Below are 24316 nucleotides of genomic sequence, written 5' to 3'. Positions count from 1 at the left end.
CCCTGTCTAGTGCCCCTGAGCAAGGCACCTTACTCCCTAACATCTGCTCCCTGAGCGCCGTACATGGTCGCTCACTGCTCTGTGTGTCCTGCACCAGATGGGTCAAAAGCAGAGGTTACATTTCCCTACCTTCATGAGTGTGCCTTTGCATGTCTTTGGGACGAATAAATGCATCTTAATCTTAATCTTAAATTGGAACAACATCTTCACAATGGAAGCTTCCAACGAGAAAGAAAAAGTTTGACCCACAATTGACATTTTAAAGCAGCTGAATGAGACAATTTGCAGAGCGCCACCTCGTGGTGCTTACTGGAATGACACGTCTTGTTTTGGGGTTTGACATTCAGTGATTCAAACCAAACAGGAGTTTTTTTTTAATCAAAATATTGTTTTATTATCAAATAATTACATACAAATAAACAGTGTGAGCTCCTGGTACATCACAGAATCAGCGAAAAAAAGCAAATTCCTGCATCGATTTCTTAAAAATAAACATGGTGGCTAACACTACAGCCAGGATGGAGAAGTTTCAAATCCTGCCTCAGCTGTACGATTCTCTTAAAAACAGAGAGCATGAATCATGAAGTCCGTCCAGTTGAGCAATAACTTAATGTTAAACACGTTTCAAAAGAAAAAGTCTGAGTTTTGATTGGTCACATTCAACAGACGTTACAGGATCTTTCGCTCCCTACATGTAAAGGCTCCCTGAACAAAGCTGTAGAAATCCTCCTCCACAGATGAAACTACGCCTACAGTAATCAGTCCCTGTTGAAGCACGACTCTGCACAACCTGCTCGGATATGTTTAAGTCCTTTGGGCAAATGCGGCAATCCAGAGTTGAAAGTTCAGGTTTTTAAAGATCCGGTCCCCGGGAGCACGAACCTGCCTGGGCCACGGTTTTCCAACGCTCTGCGGTTTTAGCCCAGCCGGCCGAACCTGTCGTGGTTCTGTGAATGCCTGGTGCAGCTGGCGCAGCAGAAACTGGAGTAGTACGAGTTGGAGCAGAGTCGGGCGTAGACGATCAGCTCGCAGTTGGCCAGCTCGGGCTGGTCCACGCATTCTGGAGGAACATCCACACCTGCAACAGCAGCAACGACACACAGTCACGTTCAGCTTCTTCTGGGCCTCATGCAAATAAGAGCTATTCCAAAATAAGAATCTATGAGATCTATACAGATTATTACCCGAGGAGGTTATGTTTCCACCTCAGTCCTTTGGTCTGTTTGTCTGTTTGTTTTGTATCCTATTATAAAATCAGTTTATTTGTGATTTGCAATCTCTGAAACTCTTTTCTTACTCCAGCAAAGTGAATCAATTTAAATAATGATTCTCTCCTGAATGTGAACGTTGGGATCATGACAACATGAGGACGTCTGAGTGAGACTTCCATTCGCACCTTGTTGTGTGTCTTTGATGACCCTCACTTCAGCCGTGGCGCTCACAGAGTAGATGCCCGTGTAGGCGTTACAGGTGTACGTGCCCTCGTCCGACGACTTCACGTTGTTCAGGATCAAGCTGCCGTCGGATGACATCAGGATGTTTCGACCGTCTGGACGCACCGGGACGCCATTTCTGACAAAAGAAGAAGAAGTCAGTTCCGGCCCTTTAGCTTCATGTAGCTTTTTCAATGGCAGAAATCTGTTTTAATTCTCTGGAGAGTCAAGCCTGCGGTTTTACTCTAATCAGATTCTGCATATTCGGGTCTGATTTGACCAGAATTTACAAAATCAAGTAACATCTACCTCAGCTGAAGAAAATAAAAATATATATAACCTATCAAATAGAATAATAATCATATAAACCATTTTTATTATTTTGTTTGTGTCACTAACAGATGTTGGATATCATGCGTGGAATGTTACCAAGCACAATTACTTTGTTATTGTACATTTTTCATGTATCTGTTCTAAAGTATATTTATTTTTACTCTATGTCAGCAAATATCTGTACTTTGTGCTTCACTATGTTTTTTAACAATGTATTGAGAAAGTTCACTGCAGAGACTCAAAATAAAATAACTTTGACATCTATATGTTTATTTGTGCTTCATTAAAATGATTGGGTACTTCCTCTTCCACTGTTCGATATCTTATCTCCTTTGTGTCTTTGGTGTAATAAGGAAACTGCCGCAGCCACATAGTGTTCCTGTACCTGGACCAGCCGATGTTGATGTTGTCTCCGGACACCACACAGGGGAGCAGAGCTCTGCTGCCTTCAGACACCTGGATGTTGTTCGGGGCCGTGGTGATCTTCAGGTCCGCTGGACGACCAGGGAACAGATAAAATACACATGTATTCTCTTTTACTTGATTTACACTCATATCAGTTATTATTCTGGATGTTGTAGAAATAAGTGTATGTGCTTTGCTGCCGCCTGCTGGTAGCTGTGTGAAACTACCAGTAGTTCAGAAGCTCTGAATTTCATTCTCTGCTTCTCATAATAAAGATAAAGTAGTGAAGTGCATGTCAGTGCCTGGATGATCGCGGTCAACACACCTTGGACTCTGAGTTGCAGTTGTCTCTGCTCCAGCTGCTGCAGACTGGAGGCGGTGCACGTGTAGACCCCGGAGTCATCAGACTTCAGGCTGCCAACGATCAGCGTGCCATCGGACTTCTGGGTAAACCTACAACACAGCAGTCAGTCAGAGCCCCCAACCACATGCACATCTGGACCTTAACATGCCTGCTATTTAGATGAATCATTCCGTTGTTAAACACTGAAAATGTTGAGTAATGGTGTCGCAAGATGAAAAGTCAAAGAAACAGCAAAATTCTCCAGATTCATCCTCTGGAGAAGAATAACATCTGAACTGAGATCCAGGTGTTGAAATGCAGTAGTTTGAATCTTTATCTTTAACTGAGGCTCAGCCAGGGTTCTTTACTCTCTTTTCTCTGGACTCTGATCAGGCTTGTATTCAGACCGAGGCTGCGTGTGATCACCTGGAGTCAGTGAGGGTCCGTCCATCTTTTGTCCACTGAACGGTGACAGACTGCAGAGCTGACGGAGGGACGATGGTGCAGGGCAGCCGGACAGTTTGTCCTGCTCGCGTTTCCAGCAAAGAGGGACTGGAACGGTCAATAGTGAACCTGAGGGAGAAGGTCAGGGGGGTCGGTAACATTTATAGAGCCACAAATTATTAGAAGAATTGAGATTTACTGACATTTTCCACATCTTCAGGTGCTTATGTGTCTGTAAGTTTCAATGTCCCGACTTTGGGTTTGATATTGGGAACATTTATTAAAGCTTTTATTGACAGCCTAGATTTTACTCACCGAGGGAACGGCCCGTCCCTGGGGAGGGATGTGGGAACCAGCAGAGACGATCCCTCTATGTGACACACACACATAGACGATGAGCGCTCCCGTCATAATTCACTTACATAATCTCAAATCAACACATTCACACAGACTCAGCATGCTCTGACTTCAGCTGTGACATCAGGGCTTCTCCCCCAGTCTTCAGGATTTACGTGTGACCAACTAATTGGGGTTAAAGTCGGTCAAATTAGGGTTTTGACCGAATCTGACCCCAATTATCTGACTGTACGTGGAGTGATCGAGTCTTTATAGATACAATCTGCAATTTACATGACTATCTGCACTCTTGTATGTGTATTTATGTCATATCTAAAGTTGTTTCAAAAGTTGTCAGTAATATTTATTAAATCGGTGTAAATGTATGACATCACCTGAGACGGAGAGGTAAATGTAGCGGTGATCTCTCTCACGCTCCCGAGTGGCCAAGCACAAAAACCAACCAGAGTCCGACTTGGTGAGAGGACCAACCAACAGGGAGCCATTGGGCTGCTGGTGATGCCTGAGGAAAAAAACAAAGATCACCACCCAGTGGAGCCAGAGCACATTCTTTACCAGATTCACACAAGGTCATTGTGACTTGTGACCTTTGACCATTGATCAGTTCATCTTTGGATCCAAGTGACAACTGGTCAGAATGTGAAGAAATGTCCCGAAGGCAAACTTGAGATATGCTAAGAGACCACAGTGACCTTTGACCCCCAAAATCTATTCAATTCAATTCGGGAGCCTAGGTGAACATTTGGACCAAATCTGGAGAAAAGAGTTGTCACAGGAGTGAGACAGAAACCCTGGTCATTGGCTGTTACTTCATTAAAACAGGTTCAATGAAATGTCCATGAAGTCACAGACTGTGTGTGTGTGTGTGTGTGTGTGTGTGTGTGTTACTGACCTGTGAGTGGACAGAGGGACACCCTCTTGTCTCCACTCCACGATGACGGTGGAGGACGGCGGAGGACGGACTCTGCAGGGCAGCACGGCCGTCTGGCCCACCAGAGCTTCCACTGTGGAGGGGTCCGACTTATCGATGGTCACTTCACCCAGCGTCAAACTGAGGAACGTGAGGTGATACAGGAGGGAGGTAGGGAGGAAGGAAGGAAGGGGGGAAGGAATGATAAAAGGAGATATGGAAGGAAGGAAAGAATGAGTGAAGGAGGGAAGGTAGAAAGGAAGGAAGAGAGGAAGGGAGTAAGGAAGGCATAAGTAAGAAAGGAAAGAAGGAAGATGCAATGGAAAAAAGTAAGGATGAAATGAATAAAGGAAGGACAGAAGGAATGGAGGAAGGAGGGAGTGAAGGAATGTAGGAAACAAAGAATGAAGGATGAAAAGAAAGAAGAGTCACTTTATGCTCCTGTTGGTTCTTTGATTAGTCGTCACCACAGCAGACATAAAGAACGGCCACAACCCGGCAGCAGAAGAAAGAATGAGAGCAGAAGACACAACAGACTGAACATGCAACGGGTAAACAGACACACACACAATGTTGACCCTCGAGACCACAAAGATACACAACATGAACTAATGTTAAAAACTAGGAGGTGATGTTGACACACACCAGACGACGAAGGACAGTTTTGTTGACACCAGATAAAACCCAGAGTAAGAAGTGGACAAGCAACATCTCCCAGCGACAACTCCAACACAACACAACTACACAGCGTGTGAGGTGGACACGACAGAGTTTAGTGACGACACACAGACGAGGACGTGAGGCATCACAACGGAACCTTTATTAGTTTGATCTGAAGACATTGAGGTGGAAACACAAAGCTGACACGGTGAGGAAGAGGGAACAGATCAGCAACAAGAAGGAAACCAACTCCCCACAGAACAGGAAAAGTCCCAGAAACCAACAGAGAGGAGTCCGCGTAGCGTCGGCGTGAGGGTCTCAACTTCTCCAGACGTGGTGTCGAGGTTAAAACAACACAAACGAGGTGTAGCTACTGAAGCAGGCGTGAGTGTGAGAGTCTGTGGAGCTGCAGCAAGTGTTCTACGAAGCAAAGCTTTCTACATGAAGAGCGTGACGCACAAACTAAAGCACAGCACATAGCAAATACTCTGCTGGACAGATCCTAACAAAGTGTGAACAGTCGTCTTTAAAGAGTAACTCAACATCAGGCAGGAAAACCGGGGATTCTGAACTCTGCTGTGTTGGATCTGTGAGTCCTGCACCGGGTCAGGGCTCCAGGACCCGACAGGTAAAATGTATTCGTTTTTAATTCACAGGTACGGGTTAGAAATTAAATAAAAGCAACTTGTTTTAAAATGATGCTTCTAGAAACAGGAGCTTTTCCCCAGAACACAACTCAACCACCAGGTGGGGTCTGGAGCTTTGTGGGTGCAGGACTCTGCTGGAGACCACAGTGACCTCACAGCACTGACTGACCCTGAGGTTACACCTCTGCATCACTGCAGCCAGGTGAGGAGTTAAACCACCGGAGGTCAGTTACTCTTTAAATCAGATCATTTAGTCTCAAAAACTTGGGTAAAGAAGATTGAGTCTCTTACGATAACAGATGATACATTTTTACTGAAGACGACTAAAAATGAGATTATTAACAAGAACCCTTCATGGTCTGACTTTTGTTCAACTGTTTAAAAGTGTTTGTGGAGCATTCTAACATCAACTTCATTATCATAATGTATCACGGAGGTGAGTGACTGTCTTTGGATGATGTTTCTCCTTCAGCTCGCTCTCTGGCCCCACAGTATCGTGGTGGGGCAGAGGGGCTCCTTCACGAGGGCAGCACTGGTGTGAACAGAGCTAAAGGACCAGTGGCGTCAGGGCCGGAGCAGGCAGAGGGTCTGCCGTGCTCCCTGGCTCTCCGGGGTCTTACCTCGCTGCTGGGCCGCTGTGCTGTGCAGCGGTGACGGGGGAAGGCCGGCGGACCCGGAGGTAGCTTCTAGCTCTGTGGGCGTTTGTGGCGGCGCTTGTGGCCTGTCTGCCGGTGCCGGTGCTCGAACCTCCCTGGACTGTGAAAATCCTCCCCATGTTGCGTGACTGCCCGTCTGTGGACCCTCCAGCGGTGGACCCGCCTGCTCTGGATCCTCCTGCAGATGAAGAGCCTGCTCCAGATGTGGGCCTCCCAGGGGTGGATTCTCTCCTCGATGTTGGCTCTCCAGCGGGAGCCAGCACCTCGGGGCCCTGCTGGCTCTGTGCAGGGGCCTGACACGCCCTGTTGCACTCGGCCCGGGTCATGAAGTTGTTGCTGTTTCCGTGGCAGCTGCCGTACCAGAAGTGTGCACACTTGGAGGTGATGACGTCGAAGTGGTAGCGTGGGGTCCAGCTGCTGCAGGAGCCGGCGGCACGAGGCAGGGAGCAGATGGAGCGCTCGACTGCAACAGAGAAGGAGAGCAGGCTCCAGATTAAAGTTAGTTTGATATTCTACTGTCCTATTGATTTTATTTCATTGCATTCATCTGTGATTCTGCTTAGTTTTTAGATTCTACTGTTACTGCTGACCTCAGTACTTAGTTTGATTCCCTCTCATGTACCTCATGTTTGGAAATGATAATAAATCTTCTTGAATCTTGAATCTATTAATCACTTTATCTCAAGGAGGGTTTGTGTAACAGCAACGTGTGGTTAATGAAGAGACACTAAACTTAGAACTTTTATGTTACTTAAATTATTTTAGTTTTTAGTAACAGTTCACTAGTTCTACAAGTGTGTTTCTACAAAGTATTGGAGGTACGACCGACATGTAAACTATACATAAACTTGAGAACCCTTGAATTCTAGAGATTCACTGTGAACAGCAATCAGTCTCTGGGTCGTGTCCAGCTAGAAACAGAATCTGGTTTTATTGCCAAGCTGGTTTCCACAGACAAGGAATCTGCTGTTGTGTATGTGTGCAGTGAAAATATTTAAAATATAGAAATATAAACAATACTAAAAGCACCAGTGGAGAAACCTTTGTTTTCAGGTGATTCCCTGTCTTCTCTCTCTTCCTTTATCTTTCTGAAATTCCCCCAATCCCAGTAACATAATATTTGATTCATTCATTTAAACAAAAAAACAGAAGTTGTGTTGGCCTGTACATCTCCTTACTGTGGTTGGGTGGGTTCGGGCAGCCCTCCCCGTTGGGTCCCCCTGCAGGTGAGGTGCGGTCGTAGCAGCACCCGAAGGTGGTGGTGCGACACTGCACCGCGTTCTCAGTGGGGAGGGAAGGAGCAGTCTGTGGGAAACACATCATCACTCAATCTTATTCTCATTCAGATCAAACAAGTATCTCCTTTTATCAAACTGTGAATTTACTCACAGTGGGGGCAAGGGCCACGAACTCCACGCAGCCCTCCTTGTTGGGGCCCTGAGCGGCCGTCACGCCATCTTGGCAGCAGCCATAACTGTCACCCAGGAGAAGAGGAGAACAAGTTCAAAAATAAATAAAACAGTTTGTACTGAAGTTACTGACGAAAATAACAACTGTGACATTTCTGAGCAAACCTCGAGTCCAACATGGTGTTTTAGTGGTGAATACTGTGGTCGTGCATAATGGAAAAACGATCTCTGGTTAGAGGTCACACAGAAAAAGACCCTTTCATTGGTAGATCCCACTATGCAGTCGTTAGGAAGACCCCCTCATTACGCTGCTTGTTGACACTGAACCAGAGGAGCCGGCATACTTCCGCCCCCGGATGAGATTTTTCAGGGAATGGCAGCTTTACATAATCAGAGGCGTGACGTGTGACAGCGGTGGCGTCCGTCCCGCGGCTGTGGCTGTGTCCCATTTACACAGACCTGGGTTCAGCTCTGTGGCTGACGCCGTGAACGCAGGACAACAATAAGCAAAAGGAGCTAAAGGCCTCGGATCAGACTCCATGAATAACCTCCACCACAGTGTAATGGCAGGTTGGAGGCAGGTACCTGGTGTGGACGCAGGACGGCTGCACAGGAGTGGGAGCTGCGGCCTGTGGGCAGCCCAGACCCTGGGGGCCTCCGGCTGAGGTGCGTCTGTCCGGGCAGCAGCCGTAACGCGACTGGCTGCAGTGGAGGGCAGGGGCGGAGCCGTGAGGGTCCTGGACCGCGTTCGTCTGGGTCGGGTCCGTCTCCGGCCTGCGGACTGAGAATTCACACGTTGTACATGCTCATGTGTTTTGACTAGACAGGAAGAAGAACTTCACACGTACATCAGCTTTTCACAATACAGTCTGGAGCCATTGTGCTGGAGGCCACACAGCGACGAGGCCGAAACACAAAGGGAACTGACCAGGAGCACGCCGAAACCAATAACACTTCAACGACCTATTAGTGTCTGGAGAGATGGAGCAGAGAACGATGGAGAATCCACTGGGACGACGAGGACAAGCATCCAGAGGACACAATCACACAGGAAGTGGACGCACGCAAGACGTCAAACTCACACATTCCTGAAGACTGGGGACAGCACTGGGTTCTGAAAAATGCCAGAACATGCCAGAGACACCACAGCCAGCACTCGCACACTTCAGTGCCTCGGAAGTATTTTAATCAGGCCGACAATGGCCGATGACCCCTGAAAACATGTCAATGAGGCCTGGATAATTAGTGCTGGGACAGGGGCTGGATGGGGACGGGGCGGGGGCATGGAGGAGGAGGACGAGGGGTTCAGGGGGAACTGGAGGGTAGAAAGGATCAGGGCGCCTTCACACCTACATTTCATTTCCTTCGGTCCGAATCGTGATGAGAAGGAAGCTTTACTTTTTTAGAGAACTTATCGGATTGCATTTGCAGAAATAACTTTGGCCACTAGGAGTCTCTCAATCAAAACAGTAACAAAAGACCTAACACATGACGCAGCGTGGGATCATGGGAGTTGTTGTCTTCACCGTAATCCTCTGGGTTCCCCTTGGTTCCCCTGAGAGTTTTACACATAACAGGACGAGCGATAGTCACCAGTTTATACTGGATCAATTGAACCGTTTCCATGATCTCAACTCCACCAGTCACCAGACAAACACACGGACACTGACCTGTTGCGTGATCCGGAGTGTACGGCTGGAAGACAGTCTGGGTGTTGTCGTGTCCTCGTGGGTCCTGGACGCTGGGGACAGCTACAAGAAAAGGTCGAGAACAAACACGTGTTCAGTTCAACATGTGGATGAATTATCTGGATACAGTGACGTGTTCCCCTTTGGACTCTTTTTTTAGATTTTCTTCAAGGAGATTCTGGAGGAGAAAGGTCCTGAACATCTTTCCTAGTGATGCAGCGGGTGGAGTTAAGTGAAGGTGAAGTTTGAACTGTTACAGAGTGGGTTAGGGTTAGGGTTAGAAAGGTGATGCACAGACTGACCCTGTGGACTGTAGCAGGGCTGCCTGTTGCAGCGCTCCACTGTGGTGGGCTTGGGGTGGGCGTTACACCGGCCCACTGGGTACAGGTTCCTCTCGCGGTCCGAGCAGATCACCTTGCGTTCTCGAGAGCCGGAGCCACAGCTCTTTGAACACTGGAGGGGGGGGGGGGAGTGAATGGAGAAACTAGTGAGAACTTGTAGCAGAATGGGTGTGACAGGGGAAAACAGACTTCACGAGAAGTGATGACTTGATGTTTCACACGACTTGTTTGTGCTCATCCGACTCACCAGGCCCCAATCGCCAACGTGCCAGCTGATCTGTTTCAGGCAGGCGGCCATCTCACAGGGCTGGACGGCGAGTGGGCGGAGCAACGTGCTGCAGGAAGTCTCCTCCAGCCTCATCCCACCTGACCCCAGGCAGGTCACCTCTCTGGTCTGCTCCCCCGACCCGCAGGTCACAGAGCACTACACAACAACATGGGTGTCACCTCACATGAGACACATTATCTTATCGGTGCTGCATCATGACAAACAAAGTGGTCCACTCACCACACTCCAGCTGGTCACATGATACTCGGCACACTTGTGCATGTTGCAGGTCTGCAGAGACGGAGGTGCCTCGGTGTAGGCGGCGCAAACGGCATCCTCCACCACGCGGGTCCCTGATGCATCATGGGAGTTGCACTGAACACTGCGAACCTGGGAGCCTCCACCACAGGTGACAGAGCAGGTGTTCCACTCCCCGGTTTTCCAGCTGGGAAACCCGACAGGAGGGAGGAGGGACACAAATCAGGGGGGTGTACTGGTGCAGATCCAGGAGGTGGTGGGAAGTGTTTCATTCCAAAAACAGAAAATATGTCCAGCTTCCTCTGAGATCTGAAATTGGTGCTTGACTTCTGTTTTCTGACCGGTGAGAATTTTATTCTAAAATGTTTGAGGAATCTCCATGAGGTGAAACACTTCTTTATCAAAACCTCACTCAGTGTCACATGGGAAGTTTTTGACTTGAAAAACTAAAATTTTTCAGACGATTATTTTCATTATCGGTTAATCTATCATCTCATTTTAAGATGAGTGAAAATTCTCATCACTATTCACCAGAGCCCAAAGTGACGACCTGAAATAGTTGAAATAGTTTTGTCCAATCAACAATCAAAAACTCAAAGATATTCATATTTCAAACGCACATCTGAGAAGCTGGAACACGTTCAAAATGAATACAATTGTATTTGTGTTAGTTCAAAACAAACATTGTCATAGTAAATAAAAGGTAAAGACTGTACAAAACTAGAGAGACACACAACAGATCCCACAACGATCAAGCACTCAAAAAAACATGGAGGAGTATGTCCTACTAATTGCTAGAAGCAGCACTTACTAGAAAGCACCCCCCCCCCCCCCCCCAAAAAAAAACAAGCTCTAGAATCTCTGCTTCTAATTTAGCTCACACATGCAGCTCACGTTCTGTTTCTGGTCTTCCCTGCAGCATTTCTCTAAATCGAGCGACAACGAGGACTCGCTTTAGCTTCGCCCGGGTTTTATTAACGTCTCAGGTTTCTGAGCGGCACCAGCATCAACGTAAATGAGCAGGAAATACCAGAGTGTGTGAGTGAAGCAGCTATTTACCACCACATCACTGCTGCTGCTGCGTCACAGTCATATACACACAATCCCTGACACCCTGCACGGTGACCTTTGACCTACGACCCCCTCACTGCACATCAGCTACACTAACGGACAGGGACAGAGTTTTTACAGTGCAGCTACCAGGCAGCAGCCCAGCTCAGAGATCAGGTTCAGGGGTCACACAGCGGGAGGCTGCAGAGGGAAGGAGGCCCTTAGTGGAAATCTGGTTTCAAATCACTGTTCGCTCTCTGAGGAGGGAGAGACGTTCAAATCAAACGTGTCCAGGATCAACGACATCTATTGAAAAGATCTCTGAGCTCGACAGTTGCCCCTCGCCTTCGTTCTTCTTCTTCTATGAGGAACAGGCTCAATGCTAAACACAGAGTCAAACACATCTGAAGGGGGAGAGTTTGTGAGATAGACATTTATTTCACTTTTATGAGGCCTCTAGCTGAAGGATATTTCATTTTCCAGCTGTCGATCCAAAGGACGGAGTGGATTTTAACTAGATAACTATGTGAAGACTGAGATCCCCCCTGTGTTTGCAGTCACCTACAACTATCACTACGACCACAGGCCCTGAGTTACCTGAATACATGGGCTCTGGGTCTTTGTGAGGCTCTCCACAACTGTGGCGGATACAGGTACGCCATCCTTCCAGACAGTCACAACACACACACACACAAGTCAAGAACTGCTCGGACAGTCACATTCTGCACACTTCATCAGAGGACATTCACCTGTGGACCTCGGGGCACGGGTGTGGGTTGCAGGTGCGGTTGGTCTGAGGCCTCGGCAGAGACGCACAGAGATAATCGGGGTAGGACTCGTTGTCGATGGTGCAGAAGACCAAGCGAGACTGGTAGCCTAGTGACGAGAAAGGGGGGAGTTGAGTCGTCTCCAGAGAAGCAGGATTGTGAAGCTTCAGTCGAGAGAAATGTACGAGGGAATCGAACCTGATCCGCACTCTCTGCTGCAGGCGGACCACGAGCCGAAGCTCCAGTAGTAGCCCTCTCTGGAGCGTCCGTTGGGAAGGTAGAACTCGTACTCCACGCCGGCGTTTGGCTCCTGGCTGATCAGCTGAGGGAGGAGGGTTGTAAACAAAGACCAATCAGGAATGACCATGGGTTCAGATTCACGATCCTCATAGGACGAACCCTTCTGTTGTTCTACTCCCCCTGATCTCAAATGCAACCTTATAAACAAGCTTATGGACAGATGCTGTGGATATTCTTGGCCCCTGAGGTTGAATCCTAATACTTTAAATGTATGTTGTTTAATATAAACGCACCTTATGAGATTTGGAAAGAGAGATTTGACAAAGATAGGAAACTATATATAAATACCAGAGTGTGTGATCTCACCTCAACCACCAGGGGCTCAGTGGTGGGGCCGCGGCCGATGATGGTCTCAGGGACGTTGTCGCCCTCGGCTCCTCGCTGGTAGTACAGCATGGTGCCGGCGATGGGTGTAGCCCTGGAGAACTCGATCACCCAGTGGCCGTTGAGGTAGTACTCACCGCGCAGGTTCTTGATCGCTGACCATGAAGGAAAGATTCAACATTAAAACACTGTCTGATGAAGGAAGACTGTTTGTTTCTCTGTGGATCCGCTTTTAGAAAGTAAAAGACTTTTACCGAGGTAGTTGCGTGAAGCCGTCGTCTCCCTGATGCTGATGGTGGTCGCTCCCACGGGGATGATGAACATCTGGTTGTAGCCTGAGGTGAAAATACGTTTTATTGATTGGCAAATTATTATAAATTGACAATTATATGATGGATGCAGGTCAGAAAAATAATAATATTTTGATAATACATCTGTGAAAACAGATTGTCAGACCTAATGACCATAACATATACATTATTTTGAGCATATATACACAAAATACACCAAGATGGCGAGATGACTGACGCACAAAGAGAAGGAAGTAGTGGTGTGTGTCTGTGTTCATGTTGTGCGATCTACCGTTGGGCAGGTCTCGCACGGTGAAGCTGTTCTTGACTTGGCGGCAGGACTGCCCGCTGCCCCCACACTGCAGACAGGGGTCCTCCTGCTGAGCAGACTCCAGGATGTTGTCACAGCCCAGACGCTGCAGAAGAAATTATATATTTATATGTTATGAGGAAAAAGCATGATAACAATATTAGTTTAGAATAATAAACACATCTCAACTATGTGAAGCTTCATTCTTAACCTCAAACTTGAATCTTAGAACCTGGTTAGAGTTTGAAGTTTTGTCTGATTTAACAAAAATAAAATGTTTGTGGCTGTTCAGTGTTTCGGTGAACGTGTAAATCCTGTTGCTGCGTTCTTCATATGTGAGACTGAAACTTATGTAATGACTGAAAAGGTTTGATCCTGCACGGCCCACCTTACAGACGCCGTCCACACAGACGTCCCTCCGTCCCGGGTGGCAGGGCGTCCCGTCCACCACGGCGCTGCGGTGACGGTAGAAGAAGTTTTCTCCTCTGGGCATGCAGTTCAGCTCACAGGGGTTCTCAGCTGTCAGAGAGAGAATTCAACATCTGTTCATTTATGAGGAACATCGACATTATTTGTGTTTCATGCCCAGTGTTCCCACAGCAGCCCAACCCATCCACTCCACTGTGGTTCTGACCTCCATAATAGGGGAGCCACTTGTAGAGTTTCCCCTGGAAGTTCGTCCCATCGAACTGGGAGCACTGCTCCTCGCGGAAATCCTTGGATCCCTCCGGACAGTCCTGAGGGGAAGAGTGGGAGGAGGTCAAAGGTCAGTGAAAGACTTCACCTTGAAGAAAATCTGCTTTGTGTTGTGTTGGAGTTGTGTTTGCTCACCTGGATGTTACAGGAGCGGTACGACTTGTCTGGTCCAACACAGTTGTGTCCTCCATCAGTCCTGCGTGTGGAAAATGAAGCGTGAATATGAGACATGATTGGCTGACGTTTGCATGAATTAACCCTGATGCAGGTTTTTGACTTCTATCTTCTTACAACAGGAGTTTGAGTAAGTTTCAGACAGAGGCTGAAAAGAGGTTTTATTATTATTGTGTGTATGCAAAACCTCTCCTGTTGTTTATGTATACATGTATGATTTTATGCACACGTATATAATATTCCTCCTCTCAACTTCACGCCTCCAGGTTGTGACGCAGGATTGTGTAAAAGTTTGAATTATCAAGCTTAAACTGAGATTATGTAAATATAATAACTAACTTCACGGGCTCTGTAAAAACCATCTGGAGTAGTTTCTGACTACCGTTGCATTTAAACTTTCTGGGTCCTCACTGTTACACAGTGGCAGTTAATGAGTAGGTGAGGTGGCAGAGCACATGTTGCAAATACAAACTGTCTGGGAGTTCAGAAATAACCCGTTTCAGCTCTGACATTAAGTGGCATTCCTCTTTAATCTGTGCCTATAAAGAAACTGACTTCTCAGCACAGCAGGAGCCCGAACAGCAACACCGCTGAACCCAAACATCTGCGCACATGCTCGGCTCTGAGCCGTGAGACAGCAGCTTGTTTTGCCACCTTCCCTTCCAGCCGGGCTGATAACTCATGATTAAGTCCTCCCCAGAAGTCCCTGCCCTTCAGCCTGGAAAAACAAACCTCCTGTCAACGCGCCAGATCCCAAACTAAAACGTGTCCCGACAGTCGTTCACAAAATAAAACATTTGGAGCATTTCTATTTCCACACACATCAGGAAGGTGGAGAAATGGGCAGATCTCTGTGTGAGTGATTGTAGCCCTGAGCAGATGATATGACAAACTCGCTTGATGTGAGTCACTTGGATCAGGGTCAGGTAATCTTATGCTTAGGTGAATATCTGGGGGAAATGGGAGTTCCTGTAAAGCAAACAATGATTCAACCCGTCACTCCTATTCGGAGGTGTAATCAGGGGCAGACGAGGGGCGAGGAGGCAGGACGTCCCGAAAATGATTCATCATTGGAGGAGAAGTGGGGGAACAGACTCGGTAACAGACGACTGACTCACTGACAAGCTGCAGGAACATGTTGACAACCTGCAGCATCAAACACAGCCTCGGTTCTGATTCCCTCACAACAAGGTTACACATGTGTCAAAGGGAAAAAACAACATTTTCCTTCACGTAAAAGCGTCCAAATATCAAATAAGGTGAATCAGAAAAGTGTTTGGACACGTCAGAGAAGCTTCTTCATCGACATGTTCTGTCTGGCGCTCGTCTGTCGACCTACTAAAAGTCATAACTCAGCTTTTTTATCATATTCCAAGTTGTTGTTGAGGCACAGCTACACTTCAGTTCTAGTTTAGAATCGTTTCCAAACCTTTGTGGCGTCTGTTTTTCTTTTAACATCAGAAGTTTCATTCCAGAGCTCAACTATAGCAGCAGAACTTCAGATTTACAATGTGACCTGAACTATAAATCAGAAATTACTGGACTATACTGAACTATACATTTCAATTAGCTACGATAAAAAAACCTTTCTTATTTATTCAGATGTGTGAGAATCATGTCAGACCAAACTCAAGATGGACAGAAACCATCTTTAATCAAAATCGTACTTTAAACATAACTAAAACACAACAAAGTAAAACCATGAAGTGTTGATTTCAAATAAAAGGGAGGCAGATAAACAAACGTTCCCCATCTCATCTGATCCCTGCAGCCGCCAGCAGGCAACACCCGGGGAAGCAGAGCCCTTTAAAGAGCCGCTCCCTCCACGTCCATGTGACTTCAAGGCATTCTTTCACAATCAAGATACTGTCTGTGCCCCTGAACCTCACAATTAGCTTCATTCAGACAGGAAAAGAGTGTGTGTGTGTGTGTGTGTGTGTGTGTGTGTGTGTGTGAAGCCTCACAACGAGTGTGTGTTACCAGTGTGTGTTTATCCACGTGTGCAGACATGTTGGTGTGTATATGCAGATGAAGTCAGATAAAAAACTTCACCTGAGTGTGATACAGCGTCTGGTTCTCATGGTCACTCCGCTGCCGCAGCTGCGACTGCATTCTCCATACGGCGCCCACGTGTCCCAGCGATCCACACTGGGCACCTGAGTACACAACAGCAGGTGAGACACACAAAAACTAAGCTGAGCTGTGAAGTTGTTTTCTTTGCTTCAAAGATCAAGAATGAAGTCATAACAGAAACAAGCCTCGAAGCTACACAACGAAATATGAATGGATCTGGAAGTGATTTATTTTGTTATGACCTCTGCAAAATTTCCATTTTTAATATGAAAACTTTCACTGTTTTTATTCTTCTACAGATTCAAAAACAACATCAACACTTGGTGTAGTTTTCACTGGATGAATGGATAATTTGAATAATCAATGGATCTCTACTCTACACCTGAAATACTGTTAAAACTGCAGGGATTTGAAAGAGAGAAAGAAAAGTGTCAATTCCATTTATTTTTTTAAAGATCCTATAAAAAGATTGACAGCTTTCATTATGGTTTATTAGAGTGTGTTGATTGTGTTTGGGGAGTTTACCATGAGAGCTGGAGCCAGGAGCAGCTGGAGGATCACCAGAGGCAGCAGCATCTTCATTGTTCCCTGGGAGAGAAACACCCAGAGGATCCAGAGTTAGTCACTGTGACTAATGGAGGTTATTACACATTGAGCAACTTTTTCGGAAGCGAGCCAGGGCAACGAGAGGGGAGACAATAAAGGAAGTGAGGCACAGGCCAACATGAACAAAGAAGATCTACGAGGGCAGAAAGAGACGGCCGGAGGTCTGAACAAAACAAAAGCAAATAAATAACAAAAGGAATCTGCTGTGGATTTGGCCGAGGGGCTGTTAACATCTGCATTTCCTCAAACATTTCCAAGTACGTAAATCAATGTGTAGTGATGGTTTATCGTGGATCTTTGAGCATCAAGCTGAACGTGACTGATGCAGCAGCTTGTTTCTGTGGTTTTGGTTTGAAGCCACCGACCACAGCTGATGATCTGCAGCTGGATCTGTCGCTCTGGTTCCAGGGAAGTCTGATGAAAACCTTGAATGTGGAAGACGTCTGCGGCTGCACTGATGACTTCGACCACAGCACGGCGCTGGTTTCAGGTTTACAAGGTTTCAGCAAAGAACTTATGTAGCTTCTGAAGAATATTCTTAATGCACAGAGGAGCAAGTTATCAAATATTCAGGCACTTGTGACAGTTTAGATTTTCTCAGTTGAGGTTTGACCAAAATATGTCGTGAAATGATCCTGTTTAATCTAAGTTTACTGATCTTTAACGATCCATGTGTCCAAATCACACCAGTTCAGACTCTGCACCTCCTTGTTCTCTTAACGATACACGTGCCAAGTGTGAAGCTGAAGAGAAGAGCTGATCTCAAGACACATGAGACACAAACAGACAAACAGACAGAGATTCCTGCAGTTATTAGACAGACGCTGGTTTTATTAGTCAACCTGAACAGTTTGTCCACTATTTTCTATCATTTTAAGAATAATTAATCAATCTATTAATTGATAATAAGTGTCTCCAGCAGCCTTAAATCAATCCAGAACCTGGACATTGTTTTCTCTGCTATCTCCTCACTTAATTGCTTAACTGACCTAAAAAAAATGTCTCTTTTGTTGCATGTGGAGCGGCTGTTTGTTTATTTTATTTTTTCAGGGCAAATGGGGGGTTTCCTGCAGGGGTGGGGGTTGGTGGAAGGGTGGAGGGGGGATGGGGGTGGTTGGCTGGAGCTGCCAAACTACCTCTGACCCGTCAGCCATGGCCACCGAATGCCCCCACCGCCCGCAGCCGTGAAACAGCGAACAGAGGGCCGGTTATGTCAGAGAGACGACAGGCAGTCAGCATGTCTGATGTGAGGAGCCCCAAAGTGAGCAACCTGCTGGAGTCATCTCCCCTGACTGGGTGGTGCTGCTGGTGCTGCTGGTAATCTGAGACCGTGCAGGAAGACCCCCTGGGGAGCTGCCCCACGGATCATTTCCATTCCCAATCCAACTGCGGACTGCTTTTTCCCATTCACCCTCTGTCTTTATAGATTATAACATGTAAGAAATTAAAGTTATCCACTTTACACTCAAGAAGAGACGAGCTCTAAAAGAAAGAAAACCTTCAGAGAGGCTGAAACCAGTGGATGTTTGTTTAGGACTTTAAATGATTGACTTACTGACCCAACGATTCTTCCACAGCCTTAATGAGTGGTGACCTGAAACGTCCCAGCAGGATGTCACAGTAAAACATGTTCTTTTAATGCAGAGTCACACTGACACAGTCTTTCCTGTTTGATAAATGACTCCCAGCAATAAACCAGTTCCCACTATCAACAGAAAATCGGATCCATCACTGATCCTCTTCTCAAACCAAACCAGACTCTGGGTCTCGAGCCAATTAACCCCTGATCGCTCCATCTCACGAAGCCTTTAGCCTCGGGCTGTGTCGAGCCTCCATCCAACCACATTAACAATTATTCATCAGTCATCCGGGGCAAGCAGCGTCTTGTGCCCCGTGTGTGTGTGTGTGTGTGTGTGTGTGCATGTGTGTGTGTGTGTGTGTGTGAGGCGTGTCTGCACCACGCACCTGGTCAATGTGGAAAATAATCATCAACAATAATAATGAAATGAATTCATAATCATAGCTCGTGTGTCATAAATATATTCAACATGTCTGCGGTATCACACAAATCCTATCAGGTGTTGTTTTTGTGTTTTCCGTGGATTACTCATATTTTAAATAGTTCATATGATACATTGAAAATTAGGTTTAACTCCCTAACGTGTCTTTTTACTGTTGATCTACAACATTAAAAGTATTTCAGATTGAAAGTGTCTTTGATTAAAGTCCCAAAAAGTTAACATTTCCTTCCACTTTCCGTCTAACAGATGAAAATTGAGAGACTGTGGAAGCTGTCTTCGCCTGTAGGTGAAATCCTAATCCTGCTCACCCTGTTCAGATGCGGGTTCTTCAGAGTCCCTGAGCTCTAGTGGATCGGGTCCTTGCGCTGGAAGCTGCTGGTGTCTCTCCGGAGCTTGGACCTGGAAGACGAAGTGTGTCCTGGTGAATGAGGAGGTTTGTCCTGCTGCTCCTCTGTCTCTCTGTCTCTGTCTCTCTCTGTCTCTGTCTCTTTCTCTGTCCCACAGGAAACCGACCCGGAGAGGAGAAAGTCCTGCTGGTTAAATCTCCTCCGCTGCGTCACACCCGCGCTTTTCAACCAACGCGCACGCGGCGCAATTACAGCCCCTCCTGGCGCACATGGGCAGCTTTTACGCGCACTCTGTAATTTCCCACTGTACAAATAACAGCCTGTTGTTGCGCGTGTTCGTTCGTTGCACGGTCCCCCCCGACGAGCATGTTCCAGATGAGGGTCTTGAAAAGTTGATTCCCACTTTGCAGAAACCAACAGTGTAATACCAGGGTGCGCTCATCCACAGTCACTAATGTGAAGGGTTATTATGTTCAGATGGAAATGTTCCAGAAAGAGAACTGGATGTTCACTGGGAGGTTTGTTGACAGATATTAAATCAGATTTTTCTTTTCCTGACGTTAAAACCACGGGACGAAGTATAGAAATCACCATATGAACACAATTCATATGGAGGATAGTGTTCATATTTCAGTGATAACTCACAGTTTTTACCTTTTATCAACACTTTGCCTCATCTCCTGTTGTTTTTAACTTGCTGTATAAAGACATCTGTATCATCTTGACCTAATATTGTATAAGATAAAGGAATTTTTCATGTTTTTTATTTGTTAAATGGACAATACAAGAACAAATAACACGTTCTACAGATTGTTTTAAAACATGGATGTTCACTAGGTGGAACATTGAGGACAAAAACATTCAGAATCACCAGAACATTTCTGGCTTTTTAACAGATTTTTAAACATTGTCTGTTTGCACATAATAATTGTACAAGATCTATAATATTGATGTTTGAATTAAAGGGTGGAGGAACAAAATTTTTGTATTGAGGATATCGATAATTATCCCAATTCCTTTCATCTTTACTTACTGATTCACAGTTGTTGTTTTAAACTCGTCTTTAAGAACTCTTGATGAACAGCAAAAACATTTAAAAATTCTGAGGTAAAGCATTAAAAAGCAGTTAGCCTCCGATCCATATACATTAAATCTAGGTTAAATTGATATTGCTGAAAACTATACTTATGAACACATACATCAACCACACTCTGCTGCTGCTGTTTGCTGAGGTGTCTGACGTCAGATGATGATGAAGATGATGAAGATGATTGTCCAAACAACTCTAACAGAGCTTCACCTTAGCTAGTGGTTCCATAGCAAAGACAGGGACTTCTCTCTGGTATCAAATGGACGATAAAGGCTAGTTGAGGTGTCTGACGTCAAATGGTGATGATGCTGATGCTCACTGCTGGTTTTAGCCAAAACAACTCGCCAGAAGAAATCCTCCATCCTTGTTTTTTCCTGTATCTTGAACCTCATCAGTGATCTGCTCCTTCTGCTGTTGGCCGTTAACTCATCCACCTTTAATCCAGTCAACGTCACAACGTCCCTGTCACGATGTGTTTCTTGTTAAAGCTTCATAATATATCGTTAACTTATCCAAGCATATTTATCTAGTAACCCATCTGCTGCTTGTTTCAGGATGAAATGAAGTTTGAAACGACCTTTGAATTGGGACTTTTTCCATGTGTGACTGTGTCGCCTCAAGTTTTAACTTTAACCTCAACTCAAAAAATAATATCTGTGACTTATTCTCATCACAGTCGCCCTGTTGTTGTGTTTCCTTCACTCAGAGCATTATCCGACGAGCAGGGAACACAACACGCCCACAAGTGGACATGTTAGGCATTACATTTGGAGAGTCGTATAGTAGTTACCCCTATAACCAATTCATCTAGTAAATAGTTAATTAATCTTTTATTACAGAAAATATATAATTTCCATGAGATCTTTAAAGATTTTCTGAGTTGTCTTTGTGTCACTAATACAACCGCTGTCATATTGCTCCCCATCCCTGGTCTAACCAGCTACACCCATGCAAGCTGCTCTGTTTAACTTTGACACTTCAGGACTTTTAAATCAATTCTAAGGTTTGGTCAGAGGATTGAACCAAGTATAAGTTTTGACCTTATGTTGGCACTGGAGGATGAAGGTCAGAGGCAAAACTTTTTCAATTCAGGACCATAAAATCCTGAACCATATTTCACAGCAATCTGTTCAAAGAAAATCTCATTCATATAAAACACAAAGTCAGTGGGACTCATCCTCTGAGGACTGTGAAGATCTGCACAAAACAATAAAAGTATGTGAAGTGTATTTTTTTAGGTCCTCATTCCTCTGGAGCCCAAACATTACATTAGAGGTTTAAAAAGTCACACACACACATAAACAAACAAAAAAAGTCCCTAAGCCAAAGTTTAATTTTCTCTTGTCAATGATTCAAAAGACTAATCTTGATTTAAACTAAATGTCCCAGAGAAGAGTTGGACTATTGAATTGCTATATCGCGTTGAACGATTGAAATTATTTTGGGTTTTAAAGAGGAAACCACCGCTGCCGCTTCCAAAGCCAATTTACGGTTCCCGTCTCATCGAGCCCTCCCCTCTCCTCTCTCCTGTGTTTGGGGGCGTTGAGGTTTTTCAGAACATGCCAATGACATCTAAAAACAAACACCCAGAGCTGCTGATATTATGTAATTGTGGGCTCATGTAAAAATACATCCGGGTGTAATGTGTACTTGTGTTGACTTTGAGTCTGGGACTGATTCGGAGTGTGGAGGCGGCCGCAGCATCGTGGTGGGCTCCAGACACTTCACACGCATCATTCACCAAACAGACAAAACAAGTTTAGCTTTAACCAAATGACTCACAAGAGCATAAATATCCAAGAGAACACATGTGTACAGGTAACCACGACCTCTGTGTCCACTCGGCGTTGTGCCAGTTGATCCCAGTGGACCATCAACCAGGAATGAAGCTTCCACCTCCAGCTCCGGCTCAACCGTTTCATTGAGAACGTACATTTTGCCATCTGGGACATTTATAGCTCCAAAATAGAATATAATGTACATCTGGAGCAGTAGAATCCGGCTGTGGTTTGAAGCACATGTACAGTTTCATTTTACCAACGTATGTTTTCTGTACAGTAGACGAGGATCCTATAAAGAGACATGTGATGCTGGGAGTAAAAGCGTCTCAGTAAAAATACACTGGTGCATGTGAAAGTCCTGAATTCATGTTTCTTATGTAAAAGAACTGAAGTATTTATATCTAAAAGTAAAAGTATTACCACAGCAGATACGTGACTTGTGAGTGTTTTATTACATATTATATTATTGTTGTTGATGAATCCATTTGTAAGCAGGATTGAACATTTTCTAAGTTTCTAAGAAAAATGTAAATCATACTGATGGCCCATGTGGTAAATGATGAATATCTCCCGAATGGTACAACACAAATTCACGCCACCTTTGGTTTACATGATGTTTTGCTATGTTCTGGACCAGATGTGACGAACTGCCCAGGTGCCTTCATTCCACGGGCCAGATGTGGGATGTGATCTGATCAAATGCTCCAGAGGCTGAATTGGCCTCCGTCACTTTCATTTGACATCAAACTATTGTTTTAAACTGGAGAATATTAAAAGGACCTTTAGGGCCCAGGAAAAAGTGACCTCTCCTCCCATTGAAATTAACAAACTCTCAAATAATGAGGCTTTTGGCAGAAAGTCAGTGACATGGGGTCTCATTCATAGAATTTAAGAGGGCTCTCACAAAATTGTGGTTTCAGTGTGGTTGCAGTTCTCGAGGGGCCCCTGGTGCTATGCCCCTGTTAACAATGTTTCACAAACAAGGAGACAGTGAAGTGCACGAGACTGTGATCAGGTAAAGAAGCATGGTTCTGCCTTTCATTTTCAAATGTGTGTTTGTCTGTAACCAAATCTGACAGACGTTAAATTCTGGGTTGCCGGCCGCACTCCCTGCAGGAGGGAACCATGTGTTGTTGGTGACCCAGTTGTCCTTCATGACAGAGGTGCTGCCCAGATAGATTTGAGAAAGCACTCAGTTTCATTAAGCTTTATTAATTAGGGTTTTTAGGATCAATAGAACACGTGTAGCTCTAATGATCTCAGCATGTCTCATAAACACCAGGGGGGTAAATCACAGAGAACACGATGAACACAAAACGTCTTCAACTCCGTGGATCTTCACATTCAGACATTTTAACAACAAGATGGGACGACATGGCAGCTCCCACAAAGTGAAGCCAAAGCATCTTCATCGCCCCCTGGTGGCTGGCTGAAGTATAGTTAACACCCTCCTACGTCTGCTGTGCAAAAGGCCCATGGACTGAGACCCAGTGTGGTGGGAGGCACCTTGGAGCTTCTCATCTCACAAGGTCCACGGCCTGGAGGGATTATCGGGTATTTTTAGCACCTTGACTTTACAAAGTACAAAAATACGTGACCACCCACTTCTTCAACTAAAAGTAGCATCCAGTGGCTGCTATCAAATAAAATCTTTACAGGTTTTGGTGCCTGGCTTCCAGGCATGTTGTTGTTTTAATTATAGAAACCAAATGAGCACAATTTCTTTATGTGAGATCTTCCCCCCCTTTTCAGACGAGTCCACACTTTCCACGTTTCTCCGAGACGTCCAGGATTCCTGCTCGTTAAGCCGTGGATTTAAAAAGAGCCCTACACCACAGGAGGTTAACATTCAAATTACTAAACTTTATGTACACACATGGAGACAAACAAACACCCTTTCTATACGTTACAGAGAACAGCTCGGTTTAGCTTCCATTTCCTCCCAGTCTTTACACGTCTTCAACTTTTACCATCTGCAGAACCAGGTCCCCTCCACCTGCTCCCCTGAGGCCTTCAGAGGTGGCGGCTGAGCTTCTGTGCCTGCCTCTCCTTTGCATTAAAGGCATGTTTTGTGTCCTGTAGCTGGTCGATGATCTCCTTGGCCTCCTTCATCTCCGCTGCGAGCTGGTTGTAATTCTCCACCAGCTCCTGGTTCTCCCTGCGGAGCTCCACCACCAGCTGGCTCAGCTCCTCGCTCTGCTTCCCGCAGTGAAGCTTCAGCTGCTCCATCTCGGAGAGCGTCTCCTCCATGCGTTTCACCAGGCTCTCCAGCTGGTCCTTGGACATCTTCTTTGGCAGTTTGTCTTTCTGTGTGTCCGAGCTGCGTCTCTTTTCC

The 24316-nt window shown here is 45.7% G+C and overlaps 1 protein-coding gene across 1 annotated transcript; it reads right to left on the bottom strand.

The window, feature by feature from the left end:
• Nucleotides 1-374: 374 nt before the first annotated feature.
• On the bottom strand, nucleotides 375-19288 carry paplna (papilin a, proteoglycan-like sulfated glycoprotein). Its single transcript, XM_062397095.1, has 27 exons — nucleotides 19072-19288; nucleotides 16662-16724; nucleotides 16116-16219; nucleotides 14025-14085; nucleotides 13828-13930; nucleotides 13582-13712; nucleotides 13176-13299; nucleotides 12848-12928; nucleotides 12576-12748; nucleotides 12168-12291; nucleotides 11952-12078; nucleotides 10135-10339; nucleotides 9874-10050; nucleotides 9588-9738; nucleotides 9268-9348; nucleotides 8183-8378; nucleotides 7578-7662; nucleotides 7367-7493; nucleotides 6153-6651; nucleotides 4208-4366; nucleotides 3690-3817; nucleotides 3274-3328; nucleotides 2941-3087; nucleotides 2497-2624; nucleotides 2152-2260; nucleotides 1397-1572; nucleotides 375-1078 (listed from the first exon to the last, which is right to left on the bottom strand). Exons 2-27 carry the CDS (start codon nucleotides 16716-16718, stop codon nucleotides 918-920), a joined length of 3669 nt encoding a protein of 1222 aa, XP_062253079.1. The 5' UTR covers nucleotides 16719-16724; nucleotides 19072-19288; the 3' UTR covers nucleotides 375-917.
• Between the last annotated feature and the right edge of the window lie 5028 nt (nucleotides 19289-24316).

Source organism: Platichthys flesus, chromosome 10 (assembly GCF_949316205.1).
Source record: "Platichthys flesus chromosome 10, fPlaFle2.1, whole genome shotgun sequence".
Classification (NCBI taxonomy): domain Eukaryota; kingdom Metazoa; phylum Chordata; class Actinopteri; order Pleuronectiformes; family Pleuronectidae; genus Platichthys; species Platichthys flesus.
This window is presented reverse-complemented; position numbering and strand designations above follow the sequence as displayed.

What these genes read in the sequence shown, in the direction of transcription:
- paplna (XM_062397095.1), bottom strand. Translation starts at nt 16,718, where the DNA reads ATGAAGATGCTGCTGCCTCTGGTGATCCTCCAGCTGCTCCTGGCTCCA. An exon ending in CATTTACCTCTCCGTCTCAG is followed by an intron (nt 3,329 to 3,689) that starts GTGATGTCATAC and finishes TGTGTCACATAG; the next exon opens with AGGGATCGTCTCTGCTGGTT. An exon ending in AGGGACGGGCCGTTCCCTCG is followed by an intron (nt 3,088 to 3,273) that starts GTGAGTAAAATC and finishes CTTCTCCCTCAG; the next exon opens with GTTCACTATTGACCGTTCCA.